The 23985-nt window shown below is 40.2% G+C and overlaps 2 protein-coding genes across 7 annotated transcripts in view; one reads left to right on the top strand and one right to left on the bottom strand.

Annotated features, from left to right (window-relative positions):
* The first annotated feature begins 1824 nt into the window (after positions 1-1824).
* Positions 1825-3982, top strand: parapinopsina (parapinopsin a). The gene is made up of 5 exons (XM_063464456.1): positions 1825-2155; positions 2981-3071; positions 3154-3391; positions 3483-3725; positions 3842-3982. Exons 1-5 carry the CDS (start codon positions 1825-1827, stop codon positions 3980-3982), a joined length of 1044 nt encoding a protein of 347 aa, XP_063320526.1.
* Positions 3983-5581: 1599 nt separating this feature from the next.
* LOC134619581 (cyclin-dependent kinase 16-like) overlaps positions 5582-23985 on the bottom strand; it is a 42383-nt gene continuing 23979 nt past the window's right edge. For 4 of the 6 annotated variants that reach the window (XM_063465489.1, XM_063465494.1, XM_063465491.1 and 1 more), the window contains 15 exons: positions 22199-22332; positions 18519-18644; positions 14240-14296; positions 14020-14134; positions 13738-13832; positions 13595-13657; positions 13377-13500; positions 12368-12488; positions 11894-11991; positions 11691-11796; positions 11470-11512; positions 11298-11388; positions 11122-11199; positions 10147-10268; positions 5582-8934 (listed from right to left, as the gene is read on the bottom strand). In XM_063465489.1, coding sequence (XP_063321559.1) covers positions 10165-10268; positions 11122-11199; positions 11298-11388; positions 11470-11512; positions 11691-11796; positions 11894-11991; positions 12368-12488; positions 13377-13500; positions 13595-13657; positions 13738-13832; positions 14020-14134; positions 14240-14296; positions 18519-18644; positions 22199-22332 — 1355 coding nt within the window. In that variant the 3' untranslated portion in view covers positions 5582-8934; positions 10147-10164. The remainder of the gene's footprint in view (positions 8935-10146; positions 10269-11121; positions 11200-11297; positions 11389-11469; positions 11513-11690; positions 11797-11893; positions 11992-12367; positions 12489-13376; positions 13501-13594; positions 13658-13737; positions 13833-14019; positions 14135-14239; positions 14297-18518; positions 18645-22198; positions 22333-23985) is intronic. The other 2 variants (XM_063465492.1, XM_063465495.1) reach the window with 1 other exon arrangement.

Raw genomic sequence — 23985 nt, 5'->3', positions numbered from 1 at the left:
GGATTTACTTTACCAAATGGACCATCCCAGCCTTGCCGTAATGGTCCATTTGATTCAACTTTTTATTGTTTATTTTATTTTCACTTGCTGAATACGGGACAGACTTGACTGGAGGAGAGAATGTGGAGAAAGAAAGAGGGAAAGAAAAAAACCTGAGAAGAGGGACGGGGAAAAAGGGCAAAAAACAAAAACCAACAGAATAAGCAGACAAAAAATACATATATCGATCACCTGGATCACCTGTTGAGAAAGAAAAAAGAAAGCAAGCAGAAGAAAACGAGAGTAATAAACAAGATCACAATGATATATGAGAATATGACAGTAAATACTAAATATTAAACATTATTGTGCAGCACGTGAGATCGACAGCGCACAGTGTGCTTTGAGGTAGGAGCCAAAAAGGGTGTAATTTGTGTGTGTGATCACCCGTGTGTACACCTGTGAGCATGAACGCGCTTGTTTTTAAAAGGTTCCTTCATGTAATGATCTGCTAGAGGGTGTGGGGGGCCACTGCCCCGACCTCCAGGGCATGAAGCAGGTATGGAGGAGATCAAGACTCCAGACATCCAGAGGCCCCCAGAACACAAGAGACCAAGGAAGACCAACAGAGGGGCAGCCGCGCCACTATCCCAGAAAGAGCTGAGGAGAGTCCCAGATGAGGGGTCACTCAGCAGCCGCGGAGCAGAAGCCAGGGGGGGTTGCAGTGACGTGCCCGTGAGCTCCGCCGGCAGCCAGCTGTGCCTGAGTGGCCGAGCCCCGGGCCGTGAGGCCGAGGGCACCCCATCCCCAAAGTGGCCCGAGCGAGCCCCAGGCTCCAGGCCCCAATAAGCAGCGTGTCTTAACTGGACAAAAGAAGTGTCTTAACTCTTAAAAAGGATGAATTATTCCTTGAGGTTTTTCAGCATGCCAAGAAATTGCAAATGTAATCACATATAGTTTTGGGGACCAATGTATTAGTGATTAGTAAAGTGCTTTTTTTTTAAATGGATCCATAGATCTGTTGGGCAGAAAATGTATGTAGATCTTCAAGGTGAATTTCATTCAACAAATCACAATGTCATTTTTTTTCTGTTATTGCACCTTTTCTTTTTTAGCTTTATGGATTCATTCATTCATTCATTCATTTATTCAGAGTTGTGTAGGTATTAAGGATGATTATAAACAGAGACACTGACACTGAGCTCATTCTCAAATAAGCCACCAATTAACCCACTCTTTGTGTCATTAAGTAACTCAATCAGGCTAACATCTCATTAGTTTTTAACGAGAGTACATAAAAAGGCAAGGACAGGTATCCATAAATTACCAGTTTATTCCATTATTGGCTACAAAATGTGTGACAAACCAGCGGGAATTCTGTAGACATATCGGTCGATCCTGTATGAACGTTTTGCATCATTACTCACGAGCAGCTGTAAATTGAGCAATCATGGAAAGTGCAGTCTTAGAGGCTATCAGACAGAATTATTCTCTCCACAATCCGGCTCGGCGGATTTTGTTTTCTGAGAATTGCAAGTCATCTACGGCTTCCTCTCCTCTTACTGGGCTTATTTAGAGGGCCTCGCTTCCCTCTCAGAATATCAAGCACGCAGTATCTGTTGAACAGTTTTGTAGTTGTTCTTATTGCTACATTATTTATCAAATGATTAAAAAAAATACTAAACACATACCTGAACCTGCTCTTTCTTTGCCTTGCTGACAATGTGGCCATTTTAGAGTTAGATGTGTTGGATCTGACACTTTTTTGTTTGTTGCTTTTTACCAGGCATCACTGAGGTTTTTCACACTGTGACCAGATTCTTCTCCTGATCTTCACAGAGCAAAATGGAGAGTGCTGTCTTCCACAGAAACTCTTCATCATCTAACAGCTCAGCCAACACGGAGCTCTTGTCCCGGACTGGTTACACAATTCTGGCCGTTATCATGGGTGTGTTCTCTGTGGCAGGGATCATCCTCAATGTCGTGGTGATTGTGGTGACGGTGAAGCACAGACAGCTGAGGCAGCCACTCAGCTATGCCCTGGTTAACCTAGCTGTTTGTGACCTGGGCTGTGCTGTGTTTGGAGGCCTGCCCACCACAGTAACCAGTGCCATGGGATACTTCAACCTGGGACGTGTGGGCTGTGTGTTAGAAGCCTTTGCTGTTTCCTTTTTCGGTGAGTTTACTTTTTTTTTTTCCCTCACATAAATAAAAGAAGAAATACCATAATGTATTCTAGTACAAGTAAAAGTACCTCAAGTAAAACCACCTGAAGGGAATTTTATTATTTTATGTAAGATTTGCGAAACTGCATCTGAATAAACAATTAAAAAAAAGACTTCTGGAACTGTGTTCTTTGGACAGATAAGACTATATTTGAGATGTCTGCATATATATTGCACAGTGGTTAAAACCAAATACAGCATATCGGCACAAACACTTCATACCAGCTGTTAAGCACAGTGGTGAAGAGGTGATGATTTGTGTTTGTTTTGCAGCTGTATACCAAAGTATTCAGGCCATCAGTCTGACAGCTAAAGCTTGGCCACAATGTGGTCATGACAAAGATAAATGATCCCAAGCACAGCAGCAAATCTACAACAGAATGGCTAAAAAAGAAACGAGTCAAGGTGCTGTAGTGACCTGGTCAAAGTCCAGACCTTGCTTAGTATTTCAAATGCACACAGTCTGTGGAAACTTTCATTTTCTCATGACTGCTTTTGAACTTTTTGAGCTTAAAAAAAGTTACTTAAAATCAATAATTTAAGATATTTTGAAGGGAGAGTTTTGTTTTTAGTTACATTATGAACTGTATTTCATGTATTTATGTAAAATCTAATGTGGAAACTAAAATTTTAAATTATAGTTATTGTCATTGAATTAAGATTAGCATTTCTTCCTTGAAATGTAGCACTCAGGTATAGTACAGGTGTCTCAATAGTGCGCACAAATGCAACACTTAGAAAGCAAAAGTCATAAATTACTCTGTCTTTTCTTGCAGGTATAGCAAGTCTGTGCACAGTAGCAGTCATTTCTGTTGAACGCTACGTAGTGGTGTGTTATCCTATGGGTGCGGTCCTCTTCCAGACCAGGTACAGTAGTAACCATCAAGATCTCACTTGGGAATGTTCCTGGTGTACCAAGCATGTCAGACACCATCTCTGTTGTCCTTAGGCATGCAGTTGCTGGAGTGGTACTGTCCTGGGTGTGGTCATTTGTGTGGAGCACTCCACCTCTGTTCGGGTGGGGAACTTTTGAGTTGGAGGGTGTCAAAACCTCCTGTGCTCCTAAATGGCATAGCCGTGATGTTGGGGACATGTCCTACATGATAATATTCTTCTTCCTTTGCTTTGCCTTGCCCTTTTCTGTCGTCATGGTGTCTTACTCGCGGCTTTTATGGACTCTCCGCCAGGTGAGCAACAAAGAGGCTGCGCATACCTTATATTTTTGTTGATTGTATTGAAAACATAATGGAGTCCTTTGCGCTTGAATGTTTTTCCTAGGTGACCAAGCTGCAGGTATCTGAAACAGGAAGCACAAGTCGTGTAGAGGTGCAGGTGGCGCGCATGGTAGTAGTGATGGTGCTGGCCTTCCTCGTCACCTGGCTGCCATATGCCGCACTTGCACTTGCTGTCATGATAGACTCCAGTCTATATGTCGACCCTGTCATCGCTACCATTCCTGTGTACTTTGCAAAAAGCAGCACTGTCTACAACCCCATCATATACATTTTCATGAACAGACAGGTAAGCTGGCTTAAAGTACACTTCAATTCACATACAAACAAAGAAAAAGAGGAATTTAGGCTCATGCTGTGTGTTCGTGACCAACCATGATCGTGTGTTTGTGTGTGTGTTTCCAGTTTCGAGGCTACACTGTTGCTGCGGTTCTGTGTGGATGGAACCCCTGGTCCTCCGAGCCGCAAACATCTGAGAACGAGACCACTGCTGCGTCTCTCACCAAGACCCCCAAGAAAATTGTGCCTAAAAAATCTTTGGAATAGAAATGTGTAGAAATAATTATAGTCTCACTGTTCTGATTATCAGAACAAAGTCAAGACAACCTCTGCAATGTAGTGCAAGATGGTTTTCACAAATGTAAACAAAATATCAGAGAGTAAAAATGATGCAATGAGGAAGAAGGTTGCACAAATCTTATGTATTAAGGCATAAAAAATAACAGTAATAAAAGCAGCAGTAATAAAAAAAAAAAATTAAAAAAAAGATTTCCCTGTTCAGGCAGGCTTCTTTCCTGTTGTCATAACCTTTAATGTATTCAGACAACAACACAACATCTTTCTTGTCCTCTGTCATTGATATTGTAGATGGTCTCATTGCTTTTTATCTCTTATAAAGAATAAAAATACAGTTACATTAATCAAGAATAGAGATTAGAATAGAGATTGCACAACTCACAGTTTGTTTACAGACATTATTTAAAAGATAAAAAGATAAAACCTCACATATGTGAGCAAAATAGCCTCTGTTTATTTCAGTCTGTCAGTCAGGAACTAAATTATCTCACCTGGCTGAAACACTGGCACACTTTTTAGGTACGCCTCTTTTGCTTTCAGATCTGGTTTGATTTTTTTGTATCATAGATTCAACATAGAGGAAACATTTCTCAGAGATTTTGGTCCATATTGACGTACTAATATCACACAGTTACTGCAGATTTGACAGCTGTACATCCATAATGCGAATCTCCCATTAGACCTCATCTCAAAGTTTCTCTGTTAGATTGAAACCATCTGAGTCCAGTCAACTTGTCATGTTCAAGAAACCAGTTTAATATGATCTGAGCTTTGCGACATGGTGTGAGCAGTCATCAGAAGATGAATACACTCAGACCCCAAATGTGCCAAGAAAATATCCCCCACGCCGTTACACTGCCACTATACACATCAGCTGTTGATTCAAGGCAGGATGAATCAAGGTTTACATGTTGTTTCTGACCCTGACACCTGAATGCTGCAGCAGAAATCGAGACTCATCAAACCAGACAAAGTTTTTCCAGTCTTCTTTTGTCCAATTTTGGTGAACATGTGCAAACTGTAGCACCCGTTGCTTGTTCTTAGCTGACAGAACAATCATTTAGGTTACTGTTGCCAGTTTGAAGCGACTTGTCCATTCTCCTCCTACATCTGGCATCAACAAGGTATTTTCTCCCAGAGAACTGCTGCTCGCTCTCTGTCGACCCTAGAGATGGTTATGTGCACAAATATCAGCAGCTTGTGAATTACTCTGACTAGTCCATCTGGCGCTTCATGCTGCAATCAGTCACTTAAATCATGTTTCTTCCCCATTCTCATGCTGAGTTTGAACTTCAACAGGTCGTCTTGATCATGTCTACATGAATAATTGCATTGAGCCGCCACTATGTGATTGGCTGATTAGATAGATTAGATAACTAGCAGTTAAATAGGTGTACCTAACAAAATGGACCTTAATTTTCACAATGAAGAAATGTAGGCAAAAGCTAAACTAGAAATTTAGGTTTTGCAGCAAACTGCTAAAACCCTGTGATAGTAATCGTAATGAACACTTGATAGTAACGTATATTCAAAGAATTTAAGACAAGAAAAAAGTAATTACATGATTTTTAATTTTTTATTAGGTGTACACATCCTCTTTGCTTCTTAAAGTCTGTCCTTCTATATAACCTTTATGGCTTTCATTGATTGAAAAACATAAAATAAAATCAATCAAAAATAATCAGTGTCTTGTACTCATTTTGCAACATGATACTTCATTTCAGCCTTTTGGATCCAGCATGTAAAACAGAAAACAACTAAACCTGTGATAAGTTATGTCACAGTTTGATCATTCACAGTCTCTCACGCCTTCCTAAATAAACACAAATGCAATCATACCCATCCTAGTACCATGGCTTTTTATTGATTACAGAAATATTGCTATGACTGAAGAAAAGCCAAAAAAAAAAAAGCCAGAATGTTAATAGCTGTATCAAACCTGTACACTTTTGTATATACAGAGTGGGGGACCATCTATGTACATGCTACATACTGTCACACTCTGGGAAAATAAGTAGTCCTTCTGACAGTTACTGACATGTGATCATTTTCTGAATCAGTTTTAAAAAAATTTAAGAAAGATGCAGAAATGACCCTGTCAGTGCCCGAGGTACAGGAAAATCCAAACTAAAATCACAGGCCATCTCACAGATACAGTACATGTTAACATGTCAGCAGATTTTGGTGTGTGAAACAGTTGTGTGCTTGAACACCTGGTGCTTGGAGGACTTACTTTGGTCCTATTTTTCTTTTTTTGTTGTTGTTTTATGGCAGCCTGTAATAATAACAGCATGAAACAACAGTGTGTCTGAGCGCTTCAAGTCCTGTTAAATATTCAGCCCAGTTAGACGGGCTACATGACAGTTTCTGCTGTATTATACACGTATTGGATAAGTCAGACTTGTCATTCAAACTATCTAGTCCCAGTGCTGCCTGCACATCACACTTCTGTCTTCGTGTACGGTACGGTCTCCAGATGGTAAGGTGGTGTTTGGTGTAGAGATCACGCAATAAGGTCATAATGTCTCATGCAAAATTTAAAGGAGGTATTCCTTCTTCAGCAGCAGCTATTTCATATACCAATTAAAACCACTGGTGTTCAATACAGAAACATGCTTAGAGAGATGACAAGAATAGACATGGGTAAGTTAGTCTCTTAACATCAACATCTGGGTCAAATAAACAGAGAACGAGTGACAGAAATCGACAGGTTGGTGCTGATAAATTGTACCTTGCATACAATTTAAGCCAGCTTTGCAAAGGGTTTCAGGCCACTTCTATCAGGGATGAAACATACAAGACCATCTGTACCTCACAGCATCCACAAAACAACACAAGGAATAAGTCCTGAGCTCAAGGAATGTGCAACACGTCCCCAGCCAGTCACCTACTGTAAAGACTGAGAACAGCATCCTGGAATTATCTTTGCTTCTGACAAGTAAAACATATGATCATATATACAAATTTAAAAAAAAAAATACATAGAGTTGGGATGGAAAAAGTGGGGATGTTGGATGATCCACTCATGATCTAAAGAGGTAAAATTGGGTGCAAATACGAGGTGTGATCAAAATGTTCTGAGAACCTGTGCATAAAAATCAAATGTCTTACCAGAATAAAATTTACCAATCAGCTTCCATCACAGCTCTTATTTTTTGATCGCTCCACTGAAGTCTCGTTCTGACCACACAGTGTGCACTCTGAGATTGCACCATGGACTAAAAACTTCTAATAGAAAATATAAACTTCTGTTTCAAACTGACACGGATTTTGTGCGAAGGATCAACCCTGATGATGAGACCCGGGTCTTCAGCTTTTACCAAGGAGTGTTCTGAAGGCAGCGTGTCAGAGAAGGAGTGAGACTGGGAGTTTCCTGTTGTAATGTTCTACTGTAATGTCCTGAGGAGCCTGATGGGGAATCCATCTGAACTGCAGTGCATACCAGTGTACCATCACGTCTTGGCTAACCAGCACAATCGCCATGGATGAAGGGTCGTCGCTTTAAGGAGATCCGGCATGAATCATGGAGGCACAGGTATGGGGCTAACAGAACTGGACTTCCAGTGAGACAGCTTCCTGTGCACCTCTGCACTGCGCTGAAAGCGGTCCAACGCGAGATTGGCCAGTTTTGGATTTTTATGGACATGTCCTCAGGACTTTTTGATCACAGCTTGTAGAAGAGCTCAACATTAATACCTGCACATCAGACAACAAATCCGGACAACTTCTGAGTCAAGGCAAAAGAGGAGGGAGGTGTCTAATAATAAGCAGGTTAGGATTTGTACACTTTTACCTCTCTGTCCTTCAACGATAACTTCCTCGTGTACAGAAACAGGAGCATCTTGTAGCGTAGTGTTCTTTACAGCATATAAGAACGTGACAAATATAATTTATGTCTACTACTGGTATGTGGATTGCTGAGTGTTTTTAACTGCAGTAATGATTTGTGCAATATATCTGTCCATGGGTGGTGAATTGCTTAACTTTTTTTTTGTTGTTTTTTGGTTTATCTGTTTGGGTCTTCTTCATTTCAATATCACTGGTGTGTACTTAATGTCCTACTCTGCTTCAGTGACTGATGAGGTATCATAATGACAGCCACCCGGACCTCTAATGAACAATAAGGTGCAAAAATCTACCTCTGTAAACTCCAAAGATCTACACACTTTCAAGTGAGCCGTCAGCATGTGAGTGTGTTTTTAAGAGAAAAGAGAAAGACGGACAATGACAGAAAAGCAGAGACTGATTGCATTTAAGGGTTATGTAATAAAGGGCTGAGAGATCAGGCGAGGGTTTAGAGTTGAGGTGCAATATTTAGAGTTTGGATTCAGGCTGAGGTGTGGCATGAAAAAGCTTCTAGTTCTACAGCTCAGTCTCTTTATATACAGCAATAGTCTGAAAGAAAAAACCATGAAAGAGAAAGTCGGGGTTCCACCTTTCTCTTTCTTTTCTTTTCATTCAAGTCCGTTCGAGACTCCTTCGTCCTCATACAGCAAGGTCTGTTTTAAAACCAAGTCAGCTCACATCCTGAACACTGCCCCGTACTGGGCAGCAGTAGTAGCAGCAGCAAGGAGAATCATATACTCTCCGACTTTTCTTCCAGCATCACACACATTTTTTTTCTCTTTTTTTATGTTTGGGTTTGAGCTGAGTCTTTATTTTTAAGAATGAAATCTTCAGCCATAGTTTTGTGTGGGTTTGTTGTCATTTTGCAGTGTGTGTGTGTCTGTGTGTGTCTTTTTTGTTTCCTGTCAGTATGTATTTATGTGGCAGGGTGCGTGTGTGTCACTCCTTCAGTGTGTAGGCGGCAGGGTCAGTGGATGTATGTCTGACAGACAAGCTCCACGTGTCACTGTCCTCCTCATCTCATCGCCCCCGCCGGCACTAAAACAGCACACTCTGCCTCCTGCTCTTCCCTTGGGCTGAGAGAGAGACAGAAGAAGACAGGGGAGAGAGAGAGAGAAAGATGTGAAAAACAAATAAACAAACAAACATTTGGATGTGATTTGGACACTCAAACACTGTAAATTTCACTCCATGCCAGCGACGCACAATAAATTCAATTGGGTCCAGAAACACTGGACACACTCTCATGAATGCTGCAGCAATTTGTTTCAGTATGATTAATCACACAACTTAAACTTAACCAACTAGTCAATCAGTCTAGAAAACATCACAAAACAGTGAACAGTATCTGTGTTACACCTTTCAATCACTAGTTGATAAACATTAATATTTTACTAGATTGCAAACCTACAAATCATCCAGTCATTTTCTCTGCATTGACCACTCGACTGACAAGTTTTCTAGGGGCTTGATGTGCAACCTGTTAGCCTGAAAAGGTTCAGTGAGGGTGTATGTGTGCTGGAAATGCCTGGCTCACAGTGAACGTGACAAAACCCATCTTTATTGACCTTGCTTTGTGTACATAGGGGACATAATTGCTGCTAATGACACTTCTCTACTGGAAATTTGAAGAAATATAATAAATTAAAAAAGAAACAGTTTGCGTAATGCTGCTTAAGCTAAATCATACTTACCAAAAGTATAACACACAGCACAGTAAAACACTCAAATCCATGCTAATTTAAAAAGACTTTTGCACACAAAAGTCAAACAAACCCACAACACAAAACCCTCACTTACAGACGCTACATCTCTCGCTGCAGAAATCTAAACAGGACTGGAAAAAAAACAAAACAAAACAAAAAAATCAAATGACTCCCTGTTCTCAGATCACATTCTTTGCTCTTATGAACAAACTGTTGCCCCTTTGATTCCCTCAAATGAATATTAGGAGTGGCTTGCTCTGAGAAAAAAAGAGGATTAGTGAAGTGAAATCTGAAGAATGCTTGTGGGAACAGGGCTTGAATGTGAAGAGGAACAAACAAAACATAGACATGAAGAAACAGCTAATAAATAATATGTTGTTTTAGTTGACAGGGTGCAGGGAGGGAAGATAGATATAATTAAATGCAATTTAGGAACGGTCTTATATAAAGTGGTGTTTGCAGCAAAGGAACGGTGCTGACAGAGAAGAAAAAAAAGGCCCGGTGGCAGCCAAACAGAAAAAAAAAAGAGAGAGAGCGAGATTGCTGAAAAGAAGGCAGACACATGAAAGAGACTGTATTTACCAGAACAGTAGGGGCCACTCAGCCAGTGGAAGTAGAGGAGAGATTGTGACTCTGAGCCCTGGGATTGGCTGCCTCTCTCTGGAAGTACTGCGAGGGTGCGGAGCCTAGTTTATTGGCCATCGCTTTTTTGGGTTAGGGAGAAGGGGGGGAAGGTTGGGAATATTGAGGTGTTACGGAAGAGTTGGAGTAGGGTACACAAGGGAGATTAGAGAAAGGATTAAGGAAAAGATGAGCAGTGCAGAAGAAGAGAGCATGGGCACCAAAGAGAAGGGACAGTTTATCAGAACATGACAGCGAGGCAACAAAAGCAGAAAAACAAAGATACACGCACACAGACTGAGACTGTGATAAGGACAGAAACTGTGAAATAAATCGAAGCAAATGTCGAAGGCACTTCAGGTATGCAGAGTAAATGTATAGAGACTCAGACAAAGGCAACTCTCCCCAGCTGCATTTCAGCAGCCATGTATACAAGGTTTGGTGGACTAGTTTGTTTATATGTGATGGGATTTCAGTAAAGCTAAACATACTCTAAAATGGATCTAAGGCCATATTAGCGTTTCTGTACTGCTGTACTTGAAGTTGACTTAAATGGTAACGCTAGCATGGCAACCAGATCACAGTGATGTGAAGTCTTTAACGTCAGTCACAGATAAAACTATCATTTCAAGCTAAGATTGTGCTATTTGCTTCCACTATTCGTGAATTTGATATTGCTTCTGAGTGAATGGCATTGTGCAATGTTAATACTGGAACTGGGGGATCTGTGTGTGGTGAAGGCTGAACCTGGTAATAGACCACACAGTGGCATGAGAAACGACAAAAAGCAAACACTTAGAGAGGAAAAAGAGTGAGAAGAGGAGGAAGACAGGGAGCAAGTCCTATCCTGTATCATACTTTTATCGAGGATTCCTGATTTCTCTCATTTCATCCCTTCCTTCTTTTCTTTTCTTTTTTTTAATCTTGAGCACTTACATGACTCTGGGTAGACTGAGGATCTCTTTCCTGGATCTTTCTGGAGTTGAATCCCTTTTACAGAGAAGATGGATGCAGCTAAAAAAGAAAAAGAAAAGAAAAACAAGCAACAAAGGTTAGGTGGGACAGTGTTTGTGCAATTAATGTGGATATTCAAGTCAAATGCATGTACTTACTGTCAGCCAGAGTCTGAACCTGTTCTCCAAGACATTTGAAATAAGGGTGTTTGAGAGCATCCTCAGCCAATATCCGCTTCTTTGCTTCAAACTAGGGACACATAGAGACAAAATCATTATGGTGTACATGATCTGTAAACAGCAGATAATTGTAATTAATTATGTTCTTTACCTGTAAGAGTTTTGAGAGCAAGTCATGACCTTCATTGTCTATCCTGTGTGACAGAAAGCAGAGAAAAAAATTAAGAGCGGATGGAAAGAGCCAAAGAACCGAGAGGAGTGCCAGTGAGATCAAAAGCTGTGCAGGAATCTGGTGTTCCCACTGTTTCCAAATGGTCATTACATTTTCCTCCAGAAAATCTGCACATGCAGGCCTCCACTAGATCTTTATACCTGGGTGCGTGGTTCACAAGGGGTTCTGCGTGGTAGCGGGGAAAATTGTATGTCTTAAACTCTTCACTGGTGGTGATACCAGGCCAAGTCTCTTCTGTGGGAGTACCTGGAGAAGACAAAGAGCATAATTTAATATACACATGCACACAGTGTACACGCACACATAAAAGCAAATGCTCATCCAAATTCCATTGGTGTCTCACCAAGGATGCGGAATATGAGATGAAGCTCATCCTCCACAGTTGATCCAGGGAAGAGAGGTCTGCCTGTGATCATTTCATAGAAGATGCAGCCCACACCCCTGGAAGAAAGACAATAAACTAGTGTAAAACACAAGAAACAAAATTATAGTGTTTTAGTCATCTATTATGCAGATTCAGGCTGCCAGGGGATGTAAAACTATAAATGAGTTGCAAAGAGGTTGTTTTTATCTACTGCATAAAGCAAAAGATTTTTAAAAATCTACCTTTCTCCAATTCTATACATAAATATGAAAAAAGAACCTTTTTAACCAAATTCTACAATCTTTGTGTCATAACATCCATACAAAGTATTTAAATGCTGATGAAAGACAAAAGATAGAAACAACTCTACTCTGAAATATGCTGGTACCTCAGAAGTGACAGCTGCACAAACAATGAAAATGGGCAGTATTATTGATAAATGTGTCCACTCACCACATGTCAATGGGTGTAGAGTACTCAGTGGAGCCCAGCAGCACATCTGGTGGTCGGTACCATAATGTCACAACTTCATTTGAGTAGGTCTTCGTAGGTACCGACTTAGCTCGAGCCAAACCTGATTTTAAATAGTGAGACTAGTTCATAAAAATACAGTTTTGTAATGTGGGCCACAACCTGTGAACCTGTGAGAAGATGTCTTATCCAAACTCTGTAACAGCTTTTCACCTTTGCATAGTGTCGTAGTTGATGAACTTTAAAGTTTTGTGTTCTATGACATAGATCAATACATTTTTTAACCTTACATATTTACTGTTTATTTTTATAAAGTACAAAGCTTGCTATGCACAAAGATGGGCCTTTAAAATGCATAAAAATGCATTAAATATAATGAATACATACATTAAGGAGAACAGAAACTCAAAATACAGAAAGGCAAAATAGTACCAGGCACAAATAAGTTACACAATACCTGAAAAAAGATCATGCATAAAGCTAGCTTCCATATGAAGTGACATGGAATTAATGAAATATCATGTTACAACTTTTACCAAAGGAGGGGAGTGTTGGGTGATTACTCCAAACTATGTTGTTTTGAGTAGCATGACCTTTAGGAGTTGCTAGTGGGACTCCTACTTGTTTGGGTTAGGGTATATATAAAAGGCTACTGGGTTCTAAAAAACACACACACACTTATCTCACTCTCTGATGGATCCATGTTGCGTAAATATCTTGATCAAGGATACTTAAACATGTGGACTGGAGGAGCCGGGGATTGATCCATCCTCCTCCAGTCCACATGTTTAAGTATCCTTGTCCACATGTTTTTTGATCCTATCTTTGAAAACTGAAATAATCAAAATGAGACAAAAATAATATTTTAAGTAATTAGCTTGTGATTTAAGTAATTAGCTTGTGAGAACCATAGAAAACTAAGCAATAAAGGAACTTTCAGCATATTATACAAAACTATCTGCCCTTTAAGTTAATGAAAAAGGTGAAATACCAAAGTCTGCCAGTTTCAGCTCTCCTTTTTCATTGATGAGCAGGTTCTGGGGTTTCAGGTCTCTATGGAGGACCTTCCTCCTGTGGCAGTACGCCAGACCTCTTAAAAGCTGAAATAAGAAGATCTGATGTGGAGAGAAGAGGATGTAAACAACACAATCAGCCACCAGACACATTTTCCATTTTTCAACACTGACCGCTTGTAATACTCTAGATTACCTTAACATTGTGAACGCTCATGATGCTCCCACAGTCGTCCATATATTGCTTCAGGTCTTTTTCCTGATGAGAAAGAAAGAAAGTGCTTATCTGTAGTTTCTGGTTTCATGTAACTCACACATTAAAAACAAAGTGACACTCACCAGATACTCAAACACGAGTGTTAGGCACTTGTCAGTGTGGATAATGTCATGGAGAGTGACAATATTGGCGTGCTTCAAGTCTTTCAGTAGAGACACTGGAGGAGAAGACAGATTAGACACTGTCAGTCAAACAGAGACAAGCTGTGAGACGTAACACGGCTCATACTTCAGTCACAGCCCACGGTGCTACAAGACACTTTGTCAAGTTTGTGTCTGTATGTACAAGTGTGCCATGTTGACTTTGGAGGTGTGTGCTTCCAAATCACAACTATTGTTCAGTACCTTCTCGGATAGCGGTGCAGGGCGCGCCCTCCTCGTGCTCTAGGCGGATCTCTTTCAGGGCGACCAAGTTATCTGTTAACTTACTTCGCCCCTTAAATACTGTCGCATAGGTCCCCTGCAGAGATGTAAAAAGAAACAGTCAATGAATGAGTAAAATACAGTGGATGAACACTTTGTTTGCATTGTGTCGCTTCTGCTGGTGGCTCTTTATTGACCTCACCTCTCCTAGTTTGTCCAGTTTGATGTAGGTTTCAAGTTTCCCAAAGCCGATCTCAGACTGTGGAGGACAGAGAGAAGGCGTTTGAGGAGGCTGGCAATGACAGGTCAAATCTTGCTTTTGCACAGCCTGATCGGATACTGCATCATATTTAATTTAACTGTCAGCCTCACTACTTTTGAAATCTCTCCGACAATTGCAGGTTTCTGAGTCACCAGGCCTTTTTTTTTTATCCTGTAATATGTACAAATTACAGGGCTGCTTGAGCAATTTTTAGGATTATTCTGTATTTTTGAGTGTGATTCATCTTGAACAACAGTCTGCAGACATAATATTTTCAAAAGGAAAAGGACAAAAAATATCAACATTTATCTAGAAATCTGCATCTCTTCAAAGGCTCTTTAACTGTCTGGTAAGGTGTGACGTAATTTACAGATGCACATATACTTTTTGGCCACAAGGTGTCAGTGTAGCAAAGATAATCAAATATGGCAAATACGTTTTTATATCTAAACATTTTTATAGACTATAAAGATGTGGAAGGTAAACACTGCAGAGTGATAACTGAAATAAACCTGAGCTCAGTTATACATGATTAGCTGTATAATCTATGTGGCTCTTGGGTTTTGAAGTCATGAATTATGGATGGATGTAGCTATATCAAGCTGCGATACCCACAGGTCTGTCAGGGTTCATCCCTGTCACTTGTTTCTCACTTTTCCTCAATAATTTGTCTAATTGTGTGACGTTTCCTTTACATTCATTATAATGAACACACTCAACCCTCTTAATTTAGTCTGTCCCATCGTGACAATCATATAAAGTCCCAGGCCAATGCATGTACGTATGCGTGTGCGAGGGAGGGGGAGGCTCTCCGGTGACCAAGTTAGCTGTTGAAGCATGTGATGTCTTTAAAGGCATGCCTAGAAAAAACACATCTGAATAAGCTCAGATACAAGATGGCATACTTACACACTGAGACAAGTCAGTGTGGACATGGGTAAGCAGGAGTTTAAATGTGCAGAAGTTGTTAATTAACTGACACATTGTTATTTGTGTATTTAAATCAGTGCTTTTATTTGTTTCAGGTCAATTTCAGCCCTTCAAACTCACAAAAAAGATGAAAGAAAAACATCAATCAGAGTAGATATATGAACTTTTATGTAAAGCAGAGGTATGTACTTTATAATACATACACTTGGATACACTTTATGCTTAAACGTAAATCTAACACAAAAAAACACCCCCACACAAAGACGTTATTGCCACCTCCCCCAGAGCTAACCCCTATAATAACAATCATATAATAAATCTTGCCTCGTGAAGGAGTGCGTGCACACAGAAAGGTCCACCTCTCTGCTACCGGTGTGCAGCAGCACTCTCCGAGTGCCTTACAATCCTTTTCATAAGTGTGAGCTTGTGCGCCTGCGTATGCTTTTGATGGCAATGGGTTCATTTCATTCCCAACGCTCTAGCGAGCTTACTCAGCAGAACTAGGTCAGGCCAAGTTTTAGTGACAAAACTGAAGTAAGATAAAACCAAACAATATGTGAGTGTAAGTGTTGTCTCAGGCTGCAGGGCAACACAGGCTGATGAACTCATAGTACAAAAAAATGTAGGATGTGAAATGTCTGCAAGAAGATATTTATTGACAAAGAAACCAAACGAATTATCCATATTTCATTTGTAATTACAGTTTCTTTATGTGCTACCTAGAAGAAAGCTTAAGTTTGAGAGCGAGGGTGGATTTATAGTATTCAGTGGGAAAGCTAAAATGATAGCCTTCTGAGAAGAGAAGAGGTGGCAGGAAATGAGAGGTGGGAAGAAAGACGAGGCCATTCATTAACACGAAGCTGCCATTCCTCAGAACTATAATCAATCGGCCAATAAACCAACTTGCACTGTCACCATTTTCATGTAAACCTGCCAACAGCAACAAAAAAGAAAACCGAAGGACTGCACAATACTTAGCAGTCCTTTTAGCTTTCATCAGTTGACAGTTGTATCATATGTGGCTTATTACAATGAAAACATAACATAAGCAAATAGAGAGGGACATAATAATAGGCACTGAAGTTTTTTTTAGCTCAGTGTTCTGTTGCTGTAAGGTTGAACGGGTTCGTGGAAAAAAGTGAGTGCTGCATAATATGATTAAGTGTTGTGCTTCGAGATAAAATGACATCTCGCTCCTCAGTGCTATGGAACACTGAGTTTCACTGGACTCCTGTGAATAATTGATTACCAATGGGCAACAGCCATGAGCGAAAACTGATACCAACTTCACTTGCATTACACTGGCAACAATTCGACGCTCAAAACACGTGGTTTCAGAGTCAAGGATCTGCGATGGAATACCAGAAACATGATCTACATTACCGTAACATATGACAAGCGCACAGGCAGCCCCAAGGCTATTACATCAGTTTTCTCAGAAACATTTTTTTCCAAACATAACAGGATAACTGGTATTGCTTGTTGCAACAGGAAATACCACAAAGGAATTTTTTTAAGCAATTTGGGAGGTGTTTGTTTGCCTGTCTGTGGACAAATTTTGACTTGATAGCATCACAACTCCACAGTAAAAATAAAGGCTGAGAAGAAAGAAAGGTGTGGTAAAATCCACAAGTACTCAGGACTCATGTCATACCATTGAGTACCCATGGGTCATCGCAGCCAATGTGATTCCTTCGCTAGATAGTTTCTAGTTAAACTTAAATCTCTTGTGAAACCATTTATTTTAAACATCTTTAGCTCCTTTTAAATGTACTTAAACTATTTCAGGAGCAGATGAGCAGTGAATGAAGAATTTCTGCAATTTGACAGGCTAATTCATTTCATAGCACAAATTCAAAGCATTTAAATACTGTACATACTGTGCAAACCATGTTCAGACTACTGCACGGTCAAAAACACACTTTTGCATGGATGCATTACCCTATATAAAGGAACGACCAGGACTAATAGAACAAAAACAGTCTGGCTGTGATGCATCTTCTGAATAACATGGGCTGCATGCTCGGCAGAGTGCTCAGGATCAATCAAAACCTTGTTTTCCTGGTATAAAACCTAAATCCAGCTACAGAGTGGCACTAATGTTTCCATTTGTCTTTACTTACATTTGCTTAGCATTTTTCAGTTATCCATGCCCTTTTTAAACCTGACATCTTATCATTCAAGCCCTTTTAGTCCTCTCTTTTCATCTCCTTTTGTACATTTCCCTTTCTCTTCCGTGCTCTCTAGCTCATCCCAAGGTGTCCTGGGGTGTAATCCCAGTCAGGAGAGGAGCTGCAGCAGATGAGACTGACACTTCTGCTGAATTATTGATTGATCTATTACATCACACACATACAACAACTCCAAAAATACACAGCTCCACACAGCTGGGCAAACCCAAGAAAACGCACACTATACATCTAATGTATATGACTATCCTCTTCTTCTGCTCCACCCTTATACCATATATTTCCCCTCAGAGACTCTTTGCTTTCAAGTCTGTGAGCCTCCTGCAGAAAAGCTGTGTCATTAAGTTGCTTCAAGCAGAGAGATTGAGGCGGGTAAATGGACCTGTTTGATAATAACAGCAAAAACGGTTGATGGAGGATGAGTCCTTCATATTTTCCCAAAGAATATCAGGCTTTCAGTAATCTTGTTTAATGTAATGCATTGTACACTGAATTCCCTTTAAAACTAAGCAAGCATGTGGGTGGAGTGAAACAAAGGGCACCGCACAGTAATGTATAAAGGGAAACTTGAAAGTTGGAGCGATGGCAGAAACAAAATAGTAATTTGGAAAAAAAAGTGTGACCAAAATAAAAACCAAGTGACAGAGCAGGGGTACTTCAACAATAAAAGGACATGCTGCATATTCATGAATACATGCCTATTTCTTTCCCGAACAACCCCTCCTCTCACTGCCAGACCCCAATTCATACCCATAATGCTCTTGGCCTGTATGCATAATTCAGAATCTATCATTCATGCCCCTACTGAGGCATTGTAAGCACTATAGCATAGCCCAGTGTGTGTTTAAAGTGAGTCTATGTTTGTGTTGCTCTGTGTGTGCGTTTTAGACAATAATGGCCCTGGTCAAGCATTTAAGTAGTGTACAATGGCATTGAAAGCTTACATTACTTTTGTTTCTACACAAAGCAGCATGAAAAAGGGCAAGCACACACCCAGATAAAATGACAAAATGACATCAGAGACTAGCACAGCTAGCTTCAACTGCTTTGCACACATATATATAGATGCAAATGTGCACACAGATAAATTAAGTACTGACCAATGATGCGCGTCGTAGCCTGCGGCTCATGGGTTTGTCAAAGGGCGGGCTGTTCATGGCAAACTTCTCCAAGTAGCCCTCTGGTAGCCTGATATCAGCTGGGAGAGACAAACGTTTGTTTATGTCCTAAAAGAGAAGAAGAAATAAACAAAAGGAGACATGAAGAAACTGAAACATGATTTTCAATATTTAAAACCTTTTTCCATTTACAATTATACTATAAAGACATTAGTCCTGAAATATTCAGGATATTCAGCACCTTTTAAATTTGGTTTGGTATGATATGTCACAAAAACGATATACAAATGCGCATTAAATAAATCTCGTTCCCTGATCATTTATCAGCTTGTTATTACTTCACATTAATTAACCATTATGATCTGGTATCAAATCAAAGTTTTTTTTTCTTTTTAAATATTATTGGTTGCTTGTCTACTCACAAGCAGCTTGCTCCATCTGTCTCTCCTGGCTGTGAGTTTGTCAAATGAGAGCAGACCTTTGGTTAACAGGTGCCATCTGCTGCTGTGAATGACTGATGAATGATGATGTGGATAACACCTATACTCGCTATGGCTGAATAAGATGCCAGTGCAAGACCACCACATGATCAGGATAAATTCCAGCAAGTTACTGGCTAGTTTTGGCTACATTTTCATAATGCACTATTAGCATTGAGTTTGCATGTTTTCCCCATGTCTGCTTGGGTTTTCTCCAGGTACTCCGGCTTCCTCCCACAGACCAAAGACATGCCACTAGTGGGGTCTAACATTCATAGGTGTGAATGTAAATGCAAATGAGTGTCTCTCTTCAAGATGAATGATAACTGGGATAGGCTCCAGGCTGATCTGCATTTTTTTCAAAATGAAAGCACGCTTGATATTTTTATCTTTTACTTTTTTGCTAATTAATTCATGTTGTAGTTCATTTTGACTTCAATTGATAAGTGCAGCCTCTCCCTCTGGAAGTGTTTAGCTTTAGACGATCACATTTTAGACACAATTTTAGGAATTAAACATCATCATATATTTGAGTCAGTGTTATTAACAGCTTCTAGCCACTGGAAGAACTTTCACCTTCCAGTCTTTGCTGGAATGCAAATTTCTGTGACACGATCACCGGCAAGGTGCCAGTCACACATTGTTTCCATGGCAGCAGTAGTTAGGTGACCCAGTCAAAACACCCCTCAAGTGTGTGTCCTCAATGTGAATATGTGTAGTGATACGTTTGTTTACATGTAACCGTGCAATTGGAGGATATTAAAGTGTGTATATGCCTGAAGTTGAGAAGTAGAGGGACTGTATGCCTTTAATAGTTTTATCTGAGTTAACTGGCTAACATCACAACATGCATGTCACATGAAAAAAGCAACTATATGGATGGCGACAAATGACAAATCCTAAAGCAACGCTCTGCATATTTTAGCAGTATATGTGAGACAATGTAAACGTGAGCCACAGTCGCTTGTACAGAAATGCCTCCTAGCTGTGGTTAACACATTTGTAGCTCAACTTAAAATCTGAATCATAAAAGAGAAGAATACGTGTAAGCACTACAACACCATATATAGTGTTACAAATATAAATACAAATGACTGCAAATTTCATCAAGCAAAACATTTGATATTTTATGCAATTTATAATGAAAGTGACACCTCGTGATCAAAACAAAAGTCTTTCACACAAAATTCACTGTCCATACTGTCTTTCAAATGCATAACAATAGACAAAAGTTCACAAACACAGCCACTCCTGCCCTCTTGTTCACTGGTAGAGACTGAATAAAGATCTAAATACAAAACAAAACATGTGTGCCCCCGTACTCACAATGCAGAACAGCTCTAGTAGCTCCCTCATTGTCCTCCTTAAATGTGTTTTTCTATGCACTCACACACATGCGCTTTCAACGATGCATGTCTCTAACCTGATACATGACTGCACACACTGAGAGAGAGAGAGAGAGAGAGGGGGGGGGAGAGGGAGAGGGAGAGAAATAGAGTAAGAGAGGGCTGGCACTGTGGTAGAGTGCCATCCACATACTTAGGAAAAGGAGTGGGGGGGAAAAGGGTTGGAGGAGGGGGATGCAGGAGCAGAGGAAAAGAGGAATAGACAGATTCCTGAGGGGAGAAAGGCAGATGGGGGGAAGGGGTGAATGGAGGGGGTGGCACAGAGAAAACATTGTTTTTTTGTTCTCTCCTGCCATCATTTTGTCCTCCATCTCTTCTTTACTTTCTCTCTTATCATCTCCTGAGCCCTATTCCCCTGGATCTCCCTTTTCTTTGTCATTGCAATAATTACACCGACATCCGTAATTACTCACACCCCAACATTTTCCTCTCCCACACTGCCAGTCCATCTCCTTCTCTTTCTTTCTTTCTCTCCCTCTCTCTCTCTTGTAAACATGGTCTAAATTAGTCCCATCCACTGCTCACAGCAGTGAGAGGCTCTGTATCTAGAGGCATTTCCCGTAATACTGCTGTGCTCAACACTCTGCAGCTCCTTCAAACGGACACACGCAGCCTGACCGAGACATGACGGCACTCAGAAATTCAGCAGCAAACAGCAACACTATCTGTCAGATAGCACAGGTGCACTCGCATATACACACAAGTTAGTGAAAATAAAAAGAGCCTGTTATATTTTTCTCTCATAAATGTACAGTTGCAATGATAGATGTTCAAAATTTAAAATATTGAGGTCACTGTATACATGTAAAGACTTAACACACACACACACTATATATATATGTATATATATATATATACATATATATATATGTGAGTGTGTGTGTGTTATTTCCTATGAATCAAAGGCTCCAAATACACTTGTATGATTTGTATGATAGTAAGTGAAAGCAGGCAATGTGGTCATTTTGGACACAGACGCAAAGATCTGCTGTTCAAAACTGTTTGCAAGGGGCAGCCAATCAGGAGAAAGGAGTTATGTTAACAGGAGTGGAAAGGGAGCTAAAACAACTTTCTAGACAATGGATTAATTGAGGGGCTCTTCCAAGTAAAATAATACTTATTTTGAACAAGTTTAAGATTAAAAATATGGGGTTGAAAAGGTGAATAAGAGATCCCTTTAAATGTACCACATAAATGCCAAGTGTTCACTATTCACTTTATACACAGTCTATCATATTATACACTGTGTATAGTGTATACTAACTGAGAGACAGCTACCACTGAGAAGTGTACATGCAAGGAAATAAGACAAAGGAATGGTCTTATTTCTAAGGTCTAAGTGTAAAGTAACAAAAAATAAGAAATGTCCTCTTTCTATTTATTTACTTTTTACATACAGCACAGACAGAAAATTATTCTCTTTCTTTGCCTAATTTCTAGCTTGGCATTTCTTTTTATGTATTTTCTTGTCATTTATCAACCAAAAAAAGGTACCAGTATATCAGCAACAGGCCAAACCTGATATTTGGGCCTGTCCAATTTATCATTTTAGTTCTATAATCCGCCACAAGGTATGGCTTCCTACATAAAATCTACTTAATATTGTATGGTGAATAGTGAAGGAGTGAATGATTTCAGACAGTCTTTGGCATCACTATTGAATTTCAATTAATAATGTTTTGTGCAGGTGCATTTTCCCTCTTGATCACAGAGTACAGTACGCCTGGGCTAAAGGTATTTGCGTGTTTGTGTGTGGGCGTGTCCCAGATCATCATACCTCATTAGAGATGCGCCGATGGTGATTGTTCCTCATACGGACCCTCACTGGACTCTGAACCTCATCAGAGGACGTCCCAGATGCTTGGTCACTCTCCCCATCTGAACCCATTTTCACATTTTCATGGACAATGCCTATGAAACACAAATGTGCAAAGACTTGAGACTTTTTTCAGGGATTTATGTCTTAGAAAAAGACAGTAAAGCAGGGAGAGAGGAGATGCGACATGCCTTTGGTACAAGGGCGGCATGTCCTACCCACTAGGCTAAAGGGGTGTCCCTTGACATGAATACCTCAGCGCAGGTTTTTAGATTGTGTTTAATGACACCCTATTTCATTTCACTACTCTCTCTATGGGGTCACCAGAAAACAAAACATCTGTCTTAAATTTCACTCACCCATTATGTGAATGACACAGTAGGACCCCAATCCCCAAATGATGAATCATACCACCAGCCACGCAGGGGTGTAAAACAAGTGTATAAAATGGTATTGGTAAGATGAGTAAGTACGAGATCAATATTACCCTGCGTGCAATAGGAGCTGCCATCTCTGGGTGCCAACCCCCCACCACCACCACACACCTTCATGTGCCCCAGAATCCATCTGATTAATGAGTCACTGTGCAGCAGACAGGACTGTCTACTTCAGTGATGTGTGAGTTTGTGTGTGTGAGTAAATGTGGGGGAAGGGTGGAGGGCTCTCTCTTTGTCTGGGTCATGTACAGCGCACACAGTACGTGTGTGTGTGTGTGTGTGTGTGTGTGTGTGTCTCCCTGGTGTTTGTTTTGGTAATGATAACTTTTTTCATGAAACTGGCTGAGTGCTGTTAAAAGCTCACTCTTTACAGTCATGTACTGTTTACCCATAAAACATCAGCTACCAACAGCAGAGGACAGACAGATCGAGGGAAGATTAGGAGATAGTGGGGTGGATGGTTTTGGTTGGAAGAGCTGATGAAGTGGAAAGAAAAATGAGTCCCCAGAGTGACTGCAACACCTCAGTTGTGGGATTTAACAACTGAGGGCCGGTTAGGTAAAGCTATTTATTACAGTGTGCTGTCTGTCAGCTGTGAAACATCTGAGGCTTATTCTAGGCTCTTCTTCATGTAATTAGGATTTGAAACAGGCTGGTCTCTGGACCAAAAAATATTTGAAAAGATGGAATACAAAGAAATAAGCACAGATAAGTACTTCTAAAACTGGTTTAAATTGGTCTTTATTCAGTCTTTATCAAATTAATAAGAGGGCATAGCGTTAAAAATAATCCTCTGACTCTGTAGTTTCCCATTAACCTAAAAGCTGAATGATACCTATAGTGTGAAATTATACCTTCTGTAAGTCAATTACACAGTGATTCTTGCTCTCAAGAGTTTCAATTTAATTTTCAGGTTCTATAAAAGTTCTAAAGGCTTGTTAACCTAAACTCCTACAGTGATGAGGTGGTGATACAGAGACAAACAGCCATAATGTTGCATGACCTAGACACAATATCTAGACAGCTATTGCTGAAATGTAGGCATCTAGTGGGCCTCCAAGTCTGATGTATAGTGTGCAGCCTCAAAGACAGACACAAGGATACAGGGAATGGATATACCTTTGTAAGAAAATGTCGTTTGTCGTATCAGGAATCAGGAATTAACCCTCACAACCATGATGGTGAAACATTACACTGAAGGTAACTGACACCACAGGCTGGAGAAACTGATCCGGGATATCTACTGACAGATACACGCACAACCACACGCTCATGATGAGTAAGTATCACTGATCATGAGTATCACATGTC

Source organism: Pelmatolapia mariae, linkage group LG20 (assembly GCF_036321145.2).
Source record: "Pelmatolapia mariae isolate MD_Pm_ZW linkage group LG20, Pm_UMD_F_2, whole genome shotgun sequence".
NCBI lineage: Eukaryota > Metazoa > Chordata > Actinopteri > Cichliformes > Cichlidae > Pelmatolapia > Pelmatolapia mariae.
This window is presented reverse-complemented; position numbering and strand designations above follow the sequence as displayed.